Here is a 12,822-nt window from a genome sequence, read left to right as displayed (position 1 = left end):
CCTCAAGCAGACCCTCAAATTCCTGATCTGTAATAGTGGAGGTCGCTGTACCTGGCCCTCCTAGAGCCTCGATTATACAGTACAAGCTAGCAGACCAATGTCTTCTTTCCAGAATGGGGGCTGGGTCCTCAATCCTTAGCTGTACAAGTCTGCCATATGTCTTACTATAACTGCACATTTTAGTTTCCTATGCATGGGATGAAGGGACTTCCCAAAGCATCTGGTGGAGGGACGCTCCCTGGGGTTATAAGGGATGGAGAAGCTGAGAGTGGAAAAGGGCACTTCATTCTCAGGGAATCCACCCAATGCCCCTGAAGGCCTGATTCCCCACCATGTTCCTCTATCTGCCCATCCTGCCCAAGGCCACCACCAGCTGGACTTTGAGCAGGCTTTCGAATCTGCCCGCTTCCAGGCTGGAGACAGCAGAGCCAGGTAGCCCTCCTTCCTCACCAGGATGCCTGTGACTTTTGGCTTTTCATGTCTCGATGACAATTACACTGTGGTTCAACTCATTCCCATTGTTTCCTTAGGTCCCAGGGTGGGGGATGGGAGGGGGTGGGAGTGGGGGGGCAGAGGGGGTAGTGGGAGCCATCCTACGCTCCAGGATTCTTACCAGCTCTGCCTGGGTCTGTTTATTTGGCGCAGGTCTCAAAGAAGAATTATCTCCCTTCCTTCTCATGGACCACACTACCTTCCTTCCCTTGGTGACAAATCTAATTCTAAAACTAAAATGGCCAACAGCTAGGAGTATAATCTACCTTGTCTATTTACAAGATAACTTACATTGTAAGAAGCTGTAAACTGCTCCTTCAGTCTCAAAAGTATAGAAGAAGCACCATGGATTTGCATCGACGTGGAGCACCAGAAAGACCCTCTTGCAGCCCGGCCAAGGGGACCCCACTGGTGTAGATGCCCAGAGGGCTGCAGAATAATCTTCCTGTACACATGTGACTAAAGGCTGCTTTCCTCTATTTTTTTAAATTTTTAAAAAATTGAAGTATAGTTGATTTACAATGTTGTATTTATTTTATTTTATTTTATCACATCTTATCATTTTATTTTATTTTTTATATTTATTTTTTGGCCACACCACACAGCTTGTGGGTTAGTTCCCCAACCAGGGATTGAACCCGGGTCATGCCAGCGAGAGCACTGAGTCCTAAGCACTGGACCACCAGGGAATTTCCATGTTATCTTATTTTTTAAATCCCATTTTTTGGGGTGGGATTATCACCCTGTCCTGACAGTAAACAGCACAGGAAATTGGCAAATGCAGAACGAGGGTTGAGGCCACTCTTCAGTCGGCTGGTGAGACCATTACTCCATCACTAACGGCCTCAAACAGAACAAAGATGCCAAGGACGGCACCTTGTTTTTTTTTTTTTTTTCCTTTTCTTTTCAAGAGAAATATTTATTTTACTCTGAACTGAAAAGTTGAGTTCTGGCCAAGGACGGCACTTTTAAACCACCAACAGCCCCAGAAGGTTCTGCGAGTGTGGCTGCAGTTCAGAAGCCAGATTGTTTTTGTCTCCTTTTCCTGGTGGGGTGGAGGGTAAGCAGATATAATGAAGCCATTAGAGTCATAGATGCACATTTGTTAACAGGCAAAAAACGCCATTTCCCTCTTCAGAGTCTTGGTGACATGGAAATAAGTAAAATTATTTTAAAAGTTCGTTCAAATTGTCTTTTTGAAATTTTGAAGCAAATTCTACATCATAAGGAAGGCAGCCTAAAAGGTTCAAGGTACTCAGTATCCAGACCTGAATATCTCCCCTCTCAATACCTCTCATCCTTAGAAGAGCTGCCCGTTTGCAAAGCTCTCTCCTGTGCCATTCATGTGCTCCTCTGGGGGCAGCTGGGGCCCAGAAAGGAACACAGATTCGCCAGGGGTCCCAGGGAGCAATGGGGCCAGGACTTGAACTAATCTCTTCTGATCTTCCATTGGACCCACCTGCTGCAGGTACTGCTGGTCCCGGCCAACCGCTCTGACTAGCCACCCGTGTGTAGCAAACAACAGACCTCCCCAGCTCTTCCTTCTGTGCAATCACACCAGACAGCACCGCGTCAGCACCTCTGGGCACGGGAAACCATTCGGTAGGACACGAGTATTAAAAAAATAAGCTGCGTGACATTTATTTCGTCTTGTTAACATTAATATCTGTAGAAACATTTTTATTGTCAGTATAAAAATTAACAGGCTTTATTAAATACTTTCTCCAATTTCGTAGCACGTTAAAAATCAGTGTAATTCCCATTCATGTCGCATGGCTAGAGCTGAGGGAGCAGGTGTTTCAAAAGCAAAACACAACGCTTTCATACACAACAGACACCATGGCAGTATTTTGACGTTGGCATTACGCGGGATGCTTTTGGTGAGGTCCTGCTAGAAGGAGGCAGAAGCAATCCCTTAAAAAGATGGAAGGAGCCCCAAAACTATCCGCAGAACAACTCGGTGTTTCCATTTTTTTCGATGGGACGTGAAGATTCTAAAAGGCTTCTCTGTCGCCAATGACTCTGGAAGCCCTTATGAAGATTCACCGAAGAGAATACAGGCTACTCTGATCAGTGTGCAGCTCAGAGGCAGAAGGCCAGCTGCCGGAGAGCAGACACTCTGTTAGCATCTCGACGAAGGTCCCTCCTTGAGGAATGGATTAAGGCATCTTTTTAAGAGAACGCTGGTACCATTTGTCTTGGGGAGCCCAGTTAAATGTTTGCAGGCCCAATGACAGAGCTGCACCAAAACAAAATACCTTCTTAATAACGAGTCCTTTTAATATGGGCATTTAGGTGGTTTAAGAACAATCATCTGACAGCAGAGTTGAAACACATATAAATCAAAACTTCATTTTCCCCCAAATTAGTTGTAGTCTGTAAATATATCTCTTTTCAAAGGATCTGATAACTAGTTAAGTCCAAGCAAGAGGTTAACTAGTCTCTAGTCTGATGCACTGCCGGCATAGAAATGCCACTTAAATTACAAAAACAAAAAACAAAAAAAAAACACTATAAATGATTAATTGTTTTGTATATTACCAATTCATTAATAAATTAATGTTATACCATTTTCCCTGAAAGCAAAAGTATTTTTCCACCTCTGCTCGGTGAAAATTAAGAAATTCTGTGTAAGAACAGCATTTAGCATTTAGCTATTAAAAAAAGAGAGAGAGACCAATTCTCTAGGTGCATTGGGACATCCATTTAAAATCAATACAAAAAATAATTCCTTGTAAATATATAATATATATTTATACATAATTTGAATATATTTACATACATCCAGCACCTATATACTGCAATTGTGCTCTATAACTGTGTGCCGACATATATTTTCTCCATTTATTACAAAATTCACAAGAAATGCAGAACGTATGTTTGCCTGAATCTGACTGGTCCACAGCCAGTACCCACAGTGGGTCATGAGCACGGGGAGGCCCACGGCGGTCCACTGCCCCAGAAACATTCTTCTCCTCCTGGTGAAGATTACAAGTTTCCAACTGGATAAATTCTTTACACGTGTGCTGATTGCTTTTCCAATTATTTACTCCTCTGGTCCATATATACAAGCCAAGACAATAGGCTCCCGGAGGCAATGCCTCCACGCTCAGGACAGCTAGGTTCCTGACGCCACCCTGTTTGGGGACGGGGACAAGCCCATTCATGTTTTAACACTGCCGTTTCTATGTGGATACTGAGGAAGGCAGGGTTCGTAAGGCATGGGGTCCGGAGAGAAAACAGAATCATCTCCTGAAGAGCAAGAACTCCTTGTGTCAGGGTAACTAGGTGAATACTGTTCAAGAGGCTGACTGAGGTCCAAGTATTCCTGAAAGAAGGGAAGAGAGACGTTTTATTTCATCTCGGGTCAGGATAACAAGGTGAATACGGTTCAAGAGGCTGACTGAGGTCCAAGTATTCCTGAAAGAAGGGAAGAGAAGACTTTTATTTCAAATGCAGGCTCTTGAGACATTGATATGGGAGTTGGGGCGACATGGGGGCACCTTCAGCAGGTTGAGACCTGCCCACCCTGGCTCCCACAAAGACCACCTTGAGACCCCAACTTTATCTCCTCTAGGCTGCCCTTCGCTTTTCCTCTACAACCCATCTCAAATAAACTATTGGCAAGTAGAGAATGTTAACACCCAGCCGAGTAGTCACCTCGACAGGCACAGCCCCAAGGACCCTGCTTGCTAGACCACATGGTTCAAACCCATGCCCAGCAACATGGAAAAACATAAGATGCCGTGGATGCCCGGGACCCCTTTGCATAGCTGAGACCATGAATATTTATTTCACGAATTACATTTTACTGTTGGAGCTTCTGGGATAATTTAAGGGGACTATGTCTTCATTCAGCGGGTAATTTCACAGATGTAATGCATTACTCTCAGAAGCTCTCTGAGTTGAAAATGTAAACAGGTTCAAAAAAGGCTTGGATATACTCATGTGCGTTACAGCCATAGTGGACCATTAAAGAACAGTGTAGGAAAATGCAGGTTACGTTTCAAAGTTTTGAAGGTTTGAAATTCAAAAAGGGTTCTTCTGCTCCCTGAAGCATCCATGGGTGTTGCTGTCGGAAAGCCCACCCGATGGCCCCTGGATAACATTTCTTTTAGCTTAAGATAGGTGAGGGTCCACTGCCTACTCTTGTGTAGCCAGGGAGCCAAGAATGGTTTTTAACATTTTGAAGTGGCTGGGGAAAAACACTGAGAGAATAACATCTCATGATATTCAAACTATGTAAAATAACATAAAATTCATATAAGATTTAAATTTTAGCGTCCCTTCAGTTTCATGTGAACACAGACAGATTCATTTACACACCGTCTGTGGCTGCTTTCCTGCTACAGCAGCAGTGTGGAGCTGTTACTACAGAGATCTGCAAAGAGGCCCCCAAAGCTGAAAACATTGACTGTCTAGCCCTTGACAGGAAAGATTTGCAAACTATGAAAAGATTTCTAAACCGGGGAATTTCTGGGTCTCACTGCCTCAACTGGGCTAGCATGCTGGGGTGCTTCTGCTCACACCCCCAAAAGCCAAGGCATATACTATGACACATGGTTTTGCTGAAAGGGGGGCAAAAAGTGCAGACCACAGCACAACCAGCCTCAGTGTTATCAGGAAAGAGCCCACAGAATGTTGGCAACTATACGTTTTAAAAGACAGGAAAAAAAAAAAAAAAAAAACCAAAAAACCAAACTACCCCTATAATTCATCACCAGGTTTGGCAAGAGAAAGAGTCCTCATCCAAGAATGGGGGATGTGTCAGTTCCAACAACATCAGCAGGAACCGCACAACTGGAGACAAACACACCCACCACATCAAAAGAGAACTTTTTTGCTTACAATGATAAAAATGAAATTGTGTCCTAAATGGAACCATTTTTCTCCAGCATATGGTAATGATTTTGAGAAGGAAAGAAACTTCGATTTTTTATATCCGCTAGACAATATGGCATTCTGCTTTTTTATTTTAGGATGCTAGATGTAAATTTCAGGATGAAAACTTTCAACGTAAATATATAAATAAACAGCATAGAGCACAGACACAGGATCATTAAAATGGAACTTCAGTGCTTTCCCAGTTTCTAACTGAAGACATAAATGTTCAGATCTGATAGGAAAAAAAAAAATACTAGGGATATCAGTGGATTCTGAGTCTAGGGTTAAAGGAACTTATACTAGAAACAACAATTTTGGCAGGAGAAGAAAGTTGTGGTTTTTTTCTTTCCCTTGAACTGCTCCTTTCCTTTCAAGTTCTGAAGGTCAGCTGTGTTCATTTAAATGCAATCTCTCCCTTTATCAGCCACAGTCTGATGCAGAGATAATATTGCTGCCTTAAGGCTTCAAATCACAACATTTGATTATTTAAAAAAAAATCAATCTGAAACTATTAAATGCATTATTTTAAAATAAATGTATTCTTTTCCTTCGAAAATATTTAGGCCGCTTTAACCTTTTTTTGTTGTTATTAAGACAATTGTGGGGGCCCCCCCCCACCCCATTTGGAGGAACTCTGTTCCTCCAAACACTGTTCCTCCATCCACATTAAATATCTCTAATTCATTCACTAACAATTTCTCTCTATTGTGGGGTTTTTCTGGCCTTGATGGGTTTATCACCTTTCCTGCTCAGATCACTTTCTTTCCACGACCGCAGAGACCACTCTCTCTGTACGTTGAAGCAGCCACAGATATGGCTGAATTTGGACAGTAAGAGAAGACGGTTTCTCTTGTTGATATAGATTATAAATATTTTATAGAAAATAAATATTTTCGCAAAAGGTATAAGTTTTCCCTTAAAAATCCTTTAAGTCACTCAGTAAAGGAAACTCTGCATGTTTACACTGTGACCAGGCAGAGTCACGTGGGTCTGTGTCGTGTTATATAGAAGCTGGAATGGCACAATTTCACTGCATCCCATCAAGCTCATCAGCAGCCCTCAGAGTAACGACCAGCAGCCCTCACCGTAATGGCCAGCAGCCCTCCCAGTAACAACCAGCAGCCCTCAGAGTAATGACCAGGGCACGGAATCCAATCAGCACAGAAACCCCAGCTCCATCACACATAAACCCAACATTGCGGTTGGACATTTCTTTCCCCTCCTCATCCTCCTACACACACACACACCCTGGTCCCACCACCCACAAGCCACAGTGAGGGCCAGCCTCAGGTGGGGTCCTCTGTGTCTGGTTTTGTGAGTCAGAACTATCAAGATGTAGTTCAAGAAAAGTCAGGATTTGAGAGGAACACATAGCTTCACTTTGTCTGACCCCTTGGAATAATGATAAACTATATCCCAGATTCCAAAAGGGGAGGCTGCATTTCAAAAGCTGCACTGGTCCCCCAAGCCAGGACCCCGGGCTTCTGGAAGGAGGTTCTCACCTCATTTGTTGTGAGTGTGAGAATTCGATCCAAGTCTTCTACCAACTGCTTGAAGGTGGGTCTCTGTGAGGGCACCGCGTGCCAACAGTCTCTCATCATCATATACCTGGAAGAGATGGATTTCCTTGGTGAATTAATTCCCTAAGTACTAGGGGCGTGGCTATAAGCCAGTCTTATAGTCAATGTGGAGATTTATCCTCAGTTATGAAAATGTATCAGAACTTCCCTAGAAACTAAATTAGGGGGTGGTGATCCACTTTGTCAAAAGAGGCTTGGTTCCTCTGAAAGGCACTTTGATTTACAAAAACATTACTTCATCCAAAATGTTCTAGAAAGGTACCTATGCCATCAAACAAACAAACAAACAAACAAACAAACAAAACCACTTCTGGGAATTCCCTGGCTGTCCAGTGGTTAGGACTCTGAGCTTCTGGTGCCAAGGGCCTGGGTTTAATCCCTGGTTGGAGAACTAAGATCCTACAAGCTGAGCAGCACGGCCAAAAGGAGAAAAAAAAAAAAGAGAGACAATTCCATGTGTTTTCACGACTGACTTCTGGTGTCCCTGTGTCAGTGACTTATGACAGGGCATCACATTTCCAGGGCACTTTTGGACAATGTGGGAAGAGCCACACAGGGCCAGGCGGGAATCCAGTCTTCCCTCCCCACACACCCCTGCCTGAACCAAAGCAGCTCCACTGTCATCTCCCTGACACTCTGGACAAAGGTTCCTCAGTTTTAAAAAACAGTTTTAAAAAAGTTGAAAACCACAACGTTAAGGCAAGGTTCTTATGAATTAATCTGCCATCACTGGGCTGTGCCTTAACTTCCTGATTAACTCTTGGACAGGCCTAGGTTCCCAGGCCTTATCTTGATGACGGGTTTCAACAGACCCTCTAAGGCAGCAAAAGCACTAGGAATGGCAAGGAGGACAATAAATGCCTTTATATAACATACTATAAAATGTGGCCATTCATCACACGTCCGCTGTACACCGAAGAGCACTCACGGGATTACTGATATAAAAGCCCCATGAAACGATACCCAAGAGACCGCGGTCTCTGGGACAATCCCTCCTCTTAGTCGATGCTGGGGGTTGGGAGGAGAGACTCCTTTTCAAAGCACTGATTTTACTGCACAAGATGCATGTCACCAACACCATGTAATTCCACTCAAAGTGTGGAGTAGGTTTTGCTAGAAAATAGCTCATGGTTTTATCGTCAGATTGGGAACTCTAAGGATGGCACCTGGACAAATTTTTAATTCTCTCCACTAAAATATGAGTAAAATATAGGTCACTAGTTCATTCGCCCTGAGGAATGTGACTTTCCAACTTTCAGTGGTCACAAAGAGGCTGCAGAAGCACCCATTCTCCACTCTCCGTGCAGGGGCCAGGCACCACCTGTGAGGAAAGAGGGCAGCCCTGTGGCTTTCGAGCTTGTGTACGGGCAAAGGCCTGATGTACCTTCCTGCCACTCTGACAACAGCAAGGAACGGCACCGTGGCCCAGGGTCACTGGGCTCACTGTGTGAAGTCAGGAGCCCTCGGCTGGGCAGCCAGACACCCTCTGTGGGTTTAAAGCTCACTCCATACACCTCAGAAGGATGTTCTTTCTTTTGGATAGTCAGGGCTGTCCGTGGGGCTACCTATATCAGTTCCTGGATCGAGCCCAGAAAGTTCCAGCAATTCTTCTTCTCCAGACAGGTTTAGAAACCCAGGGGCTTTAGAAAACCGAGCTATGCAGGAGAAGCATCACGGGCGTGGCGGGTCCCCTGGGGCACTGGGAGAGACAACGGCCCTTACAGTTCGTTGGTGCAGTTTGCCGGCTTATCCATCCTGTGTCCTTCCTTAAGCAGCTTAAAAAGTTCCTCCACGGGAATCCCTGGGTAGGGCGAGCCCCCTAAAGTGAAGATCTCCCACATTAACACCCCGAAGGACCAGCTGCAAAGAAGGGAGGAAACAGCATTAGTAACCCATCTGAATCACAGAAACCTAAACACGCCCAGTTAAGAAAATAAACACTCACTCACTTCTTACATTCAAAGACCACTGACTGAGGCCCTCCTGCAGTTCATCCAGCTTGCCCCTTCCTGCCCCCAAAGAGCATCCCCAGATGACGACCAGGGGATATTCCGATGGAATTTTCCATCAACAGACAACAGATAAGTGATGGTAAACCATCCCTCTTTTTTCTGGGGGAGGGGAGAGCAGTGATTTGGTTTTGTTTTTCCCCCTTCCAACCATGAAACTTTGTCTTAAGGCAGTGTTAGCAATGTGAACGCCTAAGCTGCAAAGCTCTTTATTCTCCGGTCCAGCTCTTCCCTCCGACTATAGGCCTCACAGCAGGGCTGTGACCTACAGTGTGGGCAGTTGATGGAGTAAGGCCAGCATGCTGATTCTGCGAGGTACCGGCTGCCCAAGGTGCCAGTGGACCATCTGAGGGCTCACAAGGTTCCCGACTTACTCAAGGTCATGAAGGGAGTTAGCACCGGGCTGGGATTAGGATGGAGGGATTCTATGTCCGAGACGAATTTCATACGACAGAAACTGAAAACATCTCACAGGGCACAATTTATATCTGACCGCGCGGAGACCCACAGCTGGATCCTGAGCCTTGTTCAGGAGACTCACAGCTCCTGAGCTCATCAAGCTGAGAGTCCTGCATTTACCTACGTCACTGGAAACACACCCTCGCGGGTTCTGTTAAGCTGAGTTTCAGAAGTGAAACTGCCTTCAGTTTCGTGCACAGTAGCAGACAATACAGGCAGTGTGCTCCCTGCGACACTGGGAATCATAACACCGTCCTTCTAGGATTGCCGAAGAGGACCAGTGGCCGTAGGATGGGATCAACGCCGGCCATAGGATGGGATCAACGCCTGCCCCAGGAACCCACCCCCACACACACAAATAAGAGTAGCTCGGCTGATTTTTTTAATTTTGGTATAATTATAGATTCACAGGAACTTGCAAAAATAGAACAGAGAGATTCTCCGTAACTTTCACCCACTTTCTCACAATGGTAACGTCTTTTGACCACATTTCCAAAACTAGAATTCTAAAATACCAGTTGGAGCCTGGCCCTGATGGTATTTTTAAGTGTAACATAATAGAAATATTGTATAGTTTTCACTCTATTTCTGTAACATTATCCAGGATGCTCAGACAAGATCAGAATTTTTTTCAAAGGGAGCAGGCCCTGTTGAGATTATCTGTGTGGACCGCATCCCGACCAGCCTCCCCCTGTGAGTACAAACCTAAGATGGGAAAAATATGACAAACTACTCTCAAGAAAGAAAAGTTCAAGGGTGCAAAGAACATGCCAAAATGTTGGCAAGTAGATAGCAGCTTTGTACTTGCACATCCGTGAACAAGTTCAAGGCGGGGAGGGGGTGTGGGGGGGTGGCGAACTTCCGCTCTGGCAAGAGCAGGTTAGCGGTTCCACCTCCCGTGCTTTGAAGCCAGGCAGATTAGTAACGGAGCATTGGTTACCAGCCTACCATGAAATCCATCCTTTCTAAGGCCGGCTCCCGCACCTTCGCTGCATGTGTGAAACGCAGCAGGCACCAAAGAATGAAGGAAGGTAAAGAACGTACGAGATTTCTGCAACTCAACCCGAGAGAGAAGGCAGAGACAAGGCAGTCACTTACACATCACTCTGATGGGTGTACACTCTATCAAAAAGGGCTTCTGGAGCCATCCACTTGACTGGAAGTCGGCCCTGCACGTGTGGAAGAAATGTAAAAACCAATATAGTAAAACCAGTTTACTTTAACAGGTTCACCCGGGGCTGTGCCCTGTTTATTTTAAGAGCTGACACGCTAATGGTTTCTGCTGGACAGTCATTAGTGCAGAAATAAGCTCCAACCGGGTCTACACAGAGCATGGGAGATGCACAGATTTAGTCACTTAATAAAACATCGTTTCCTTGGATTCTCACTATCGTCTATCTCCTTAGCAGGCAGACACACCCTGACCAACTTCTTGGTGACAATTAACCCAGAAACTCCCAGGCTCGAACCTTTGCTAGGAAAGTTCTGACAAGGAGGCTTATGAAGATTCTAAAGGCTGCTGATTATTCTTTATATAAGACTGGTTCACTAAGAATATCTTAACCATAGCCTAAATTTGCTTATTGAGAAGTCTGCAAAGAGTAAGGCAAAAGAATAGAAATAAAAAGGCATTGGTCCCTCTAGCTCTGAACACCATCTTTCACCTAGAACATTCCGTGCCACCTCTCCACCCCATCCCAGCTTATCATTGCCACAGACTTACATTTGTGGTCTTTTTGTAATAGTCTATATTGTTGATATCTCTGGCCAGTCCAAAGTCGGCTATTTTCATCACGTTGTTTTCTGTTACCAAAACATTTCTGGCAGCTAAATCTCGATGAATGCACTGAAATCAAGAAAGAACTCATTTCAAAATGCTTCAAGAATAAAAAGGTAACATATGCACTTCTTATCATGCAGACAGAAAATACAAGTCAAAAATCGGTATTTCTTTTCTAATTAAAATAAAAGACCAAGGCCCCAGCTATTTCAAAGAGCAAAGGTAGATAAGAAAACACATGCCCTTTTATCTGCAGTTGACTGGCGTCCTTCATATTATTAACACCAAAATGACCTCTTTTAACACCGCGATTTTTCCCTCTCTGCAGTTCCAGACACTGTTGATTTCTTGCTCATTTTTGAAACTGTCTCCCTGCTGAGTTCTACCCCATCCCTTCTCCTGGCTCATTCTCTTCCTCTTTCCCCGTCCCCTCAGATTCCTTGGCTTTAGCTCCTCTCTCCCTCAAAAGAGAGGATCTGCCTCGTTAATTTTGTACATTTCCATATATCCTCATAGCTTCCATTCTTAGACACATACGGAAGACCTGCAAATTCCTCTCTATCATGACCTCTTTCCTGGGATCCAGATTCTCATTTTTAACAGGACATTTCCACATTGGCATCCCTTTGGCACCTTAAGTTCAAGGTCTCTACTCTATTCTTATCTCTTTGCTCTTTTTCGCATACACCTGCGATATATACACCACTCCTCCCCAGTTCTATTGATTTCAACTCCCAAATGCCTCTCCAGTTTGTCCCCCTGGCTCTGTTTCCACTGCCAACCCTTTAGTTCAGTGCCCCATCACTGTTCCCCGCCCATCCCCATAGGCAGCCACACTGCCTGGCCAACAGGTCTCTGTGCTTCCAAAGTCTGCACTATTGTATCTTCTCTGCTTCCCTCAAATTATGTTTCTGAAGGAGCCGATCACGTCTGTTCTTGGCTTATGTCAAGGTCAATGCCCGTCTATCCAAATCCTCTGTCCAGTTCTCACCCCACACCTGGCACCTACACAGGGCCCAATCTACGTCTGCCACATGCAGGTGGTCCAGATGCTGAGCTGCTCGCTAGAGAGCAGCTGATTTATGGTTCTGATACTAACTCTTTGGTCTCAGAAAGCTCAAGCCATAATAGCTTCTATTTTTCCTTTCTACAAATGATATGCTTTGGTGAGCTGTTAAAAGTGTTTTAGTTGTACTTTAATACACCAAGATTTCACCAGGATACATGGTAATCAGGGTCCCAAACCATCACCTCCTAGTTTTGGAAATGGTAAGATATAAAGAAGGGAATAAACATCCTCACAAACACGTTTACACAGGTTCTAGGCAAAGGCCAACTATTATATGAAAGTGAGTCTTATCAACCGATTTGACATGGGTGAAATAGGGCTGACTTTAGATAGTTACTCCAAGAAATGGTCCATTAAAAAAGGAGCAGGCCAAACTCTCTCTGAAGAATAAATGAGGAATGATTCTTTTTCTGCACGCCCTCCAACTATTCCTTGTTTTTATCCACTCCTGTGGCCCCCTGGATGGGCTAAGATCATTGAAGGGAAGGCAGGAGAACCCCCCACGGGCCTGCCTGTGCCCGGCCAGAATGGAAGCAGGAAATGTGAGAG

At 44.7% G+C, this 12,822-nt stretch overlaps 1 protein-coding gene across 9 annotated transcripts in view; it reads right to left on the bottom strand.

The window, feature by feature from the left end:
* Positions 1-2,102: 2,102 nt before the first annotated feature.
* The window catches only part of FGFR2 (fibroblast growth factor receptor 2), a 104,381-nt gene continuing 93,661 nt past the window's right edge, over positions 2,103-12,822 (bottom strand). For 7 of the 9 annotated variants that reach the window (XM_057736289.1, XM_057736291.1, XM_057736293.1 and 4 more), the window contains 5 exons: positions 11,148-11,270; positions 10,523-10,593; positions 8,679-8,816; positions 6,879-6,984; positions 2,103-3,820 (listed from right to left, as the gene is read on the bottom strand). In XM_057736289.1, coding sequence (XP_057592272.1) covers positions 3,656-3,820; positions 6,879-6,984; positions 8,679-8,816; positions 10,523-10,593; positions 11,148-11,270 — 603 coding nt within the window. In that variant the 3' untranslated portion in view covers positions 2,103-3,655. Of the gene's footprint in view, positions 3,913-6,878; positions 6,985-8,678; positions 8,817-10,522; positions 10,594-11,147; positions 11,271-12,822 lie in introns of all 9 variants that reach the window. The other 2 variants (XM_057736292.1, XM_057736298.1) reach the window with 1 other exon arrangement.

This window comes from Hippopotamus amphibius, chromosome 5 (assembly GCF_030028045.1).
Source record: "Hippopotamus amphibius kiboko isolate mHipAmp2 chromosome 5, mHipAmp2.hap2, whole genome shotgun sequence".
NCBI classification, from domain to species: Eukaryota; Metazoa; Chordata; class Mammalia; order Artiodactyla; family Hippopotamidae; genus Hippopotamus; species Hippopotamus amphibius.
The sequence above is the reverse complement of the archived record's forward strand: the minus strand, read 5'-3'. Positions and strand labels throughout refer to the sequence as shown.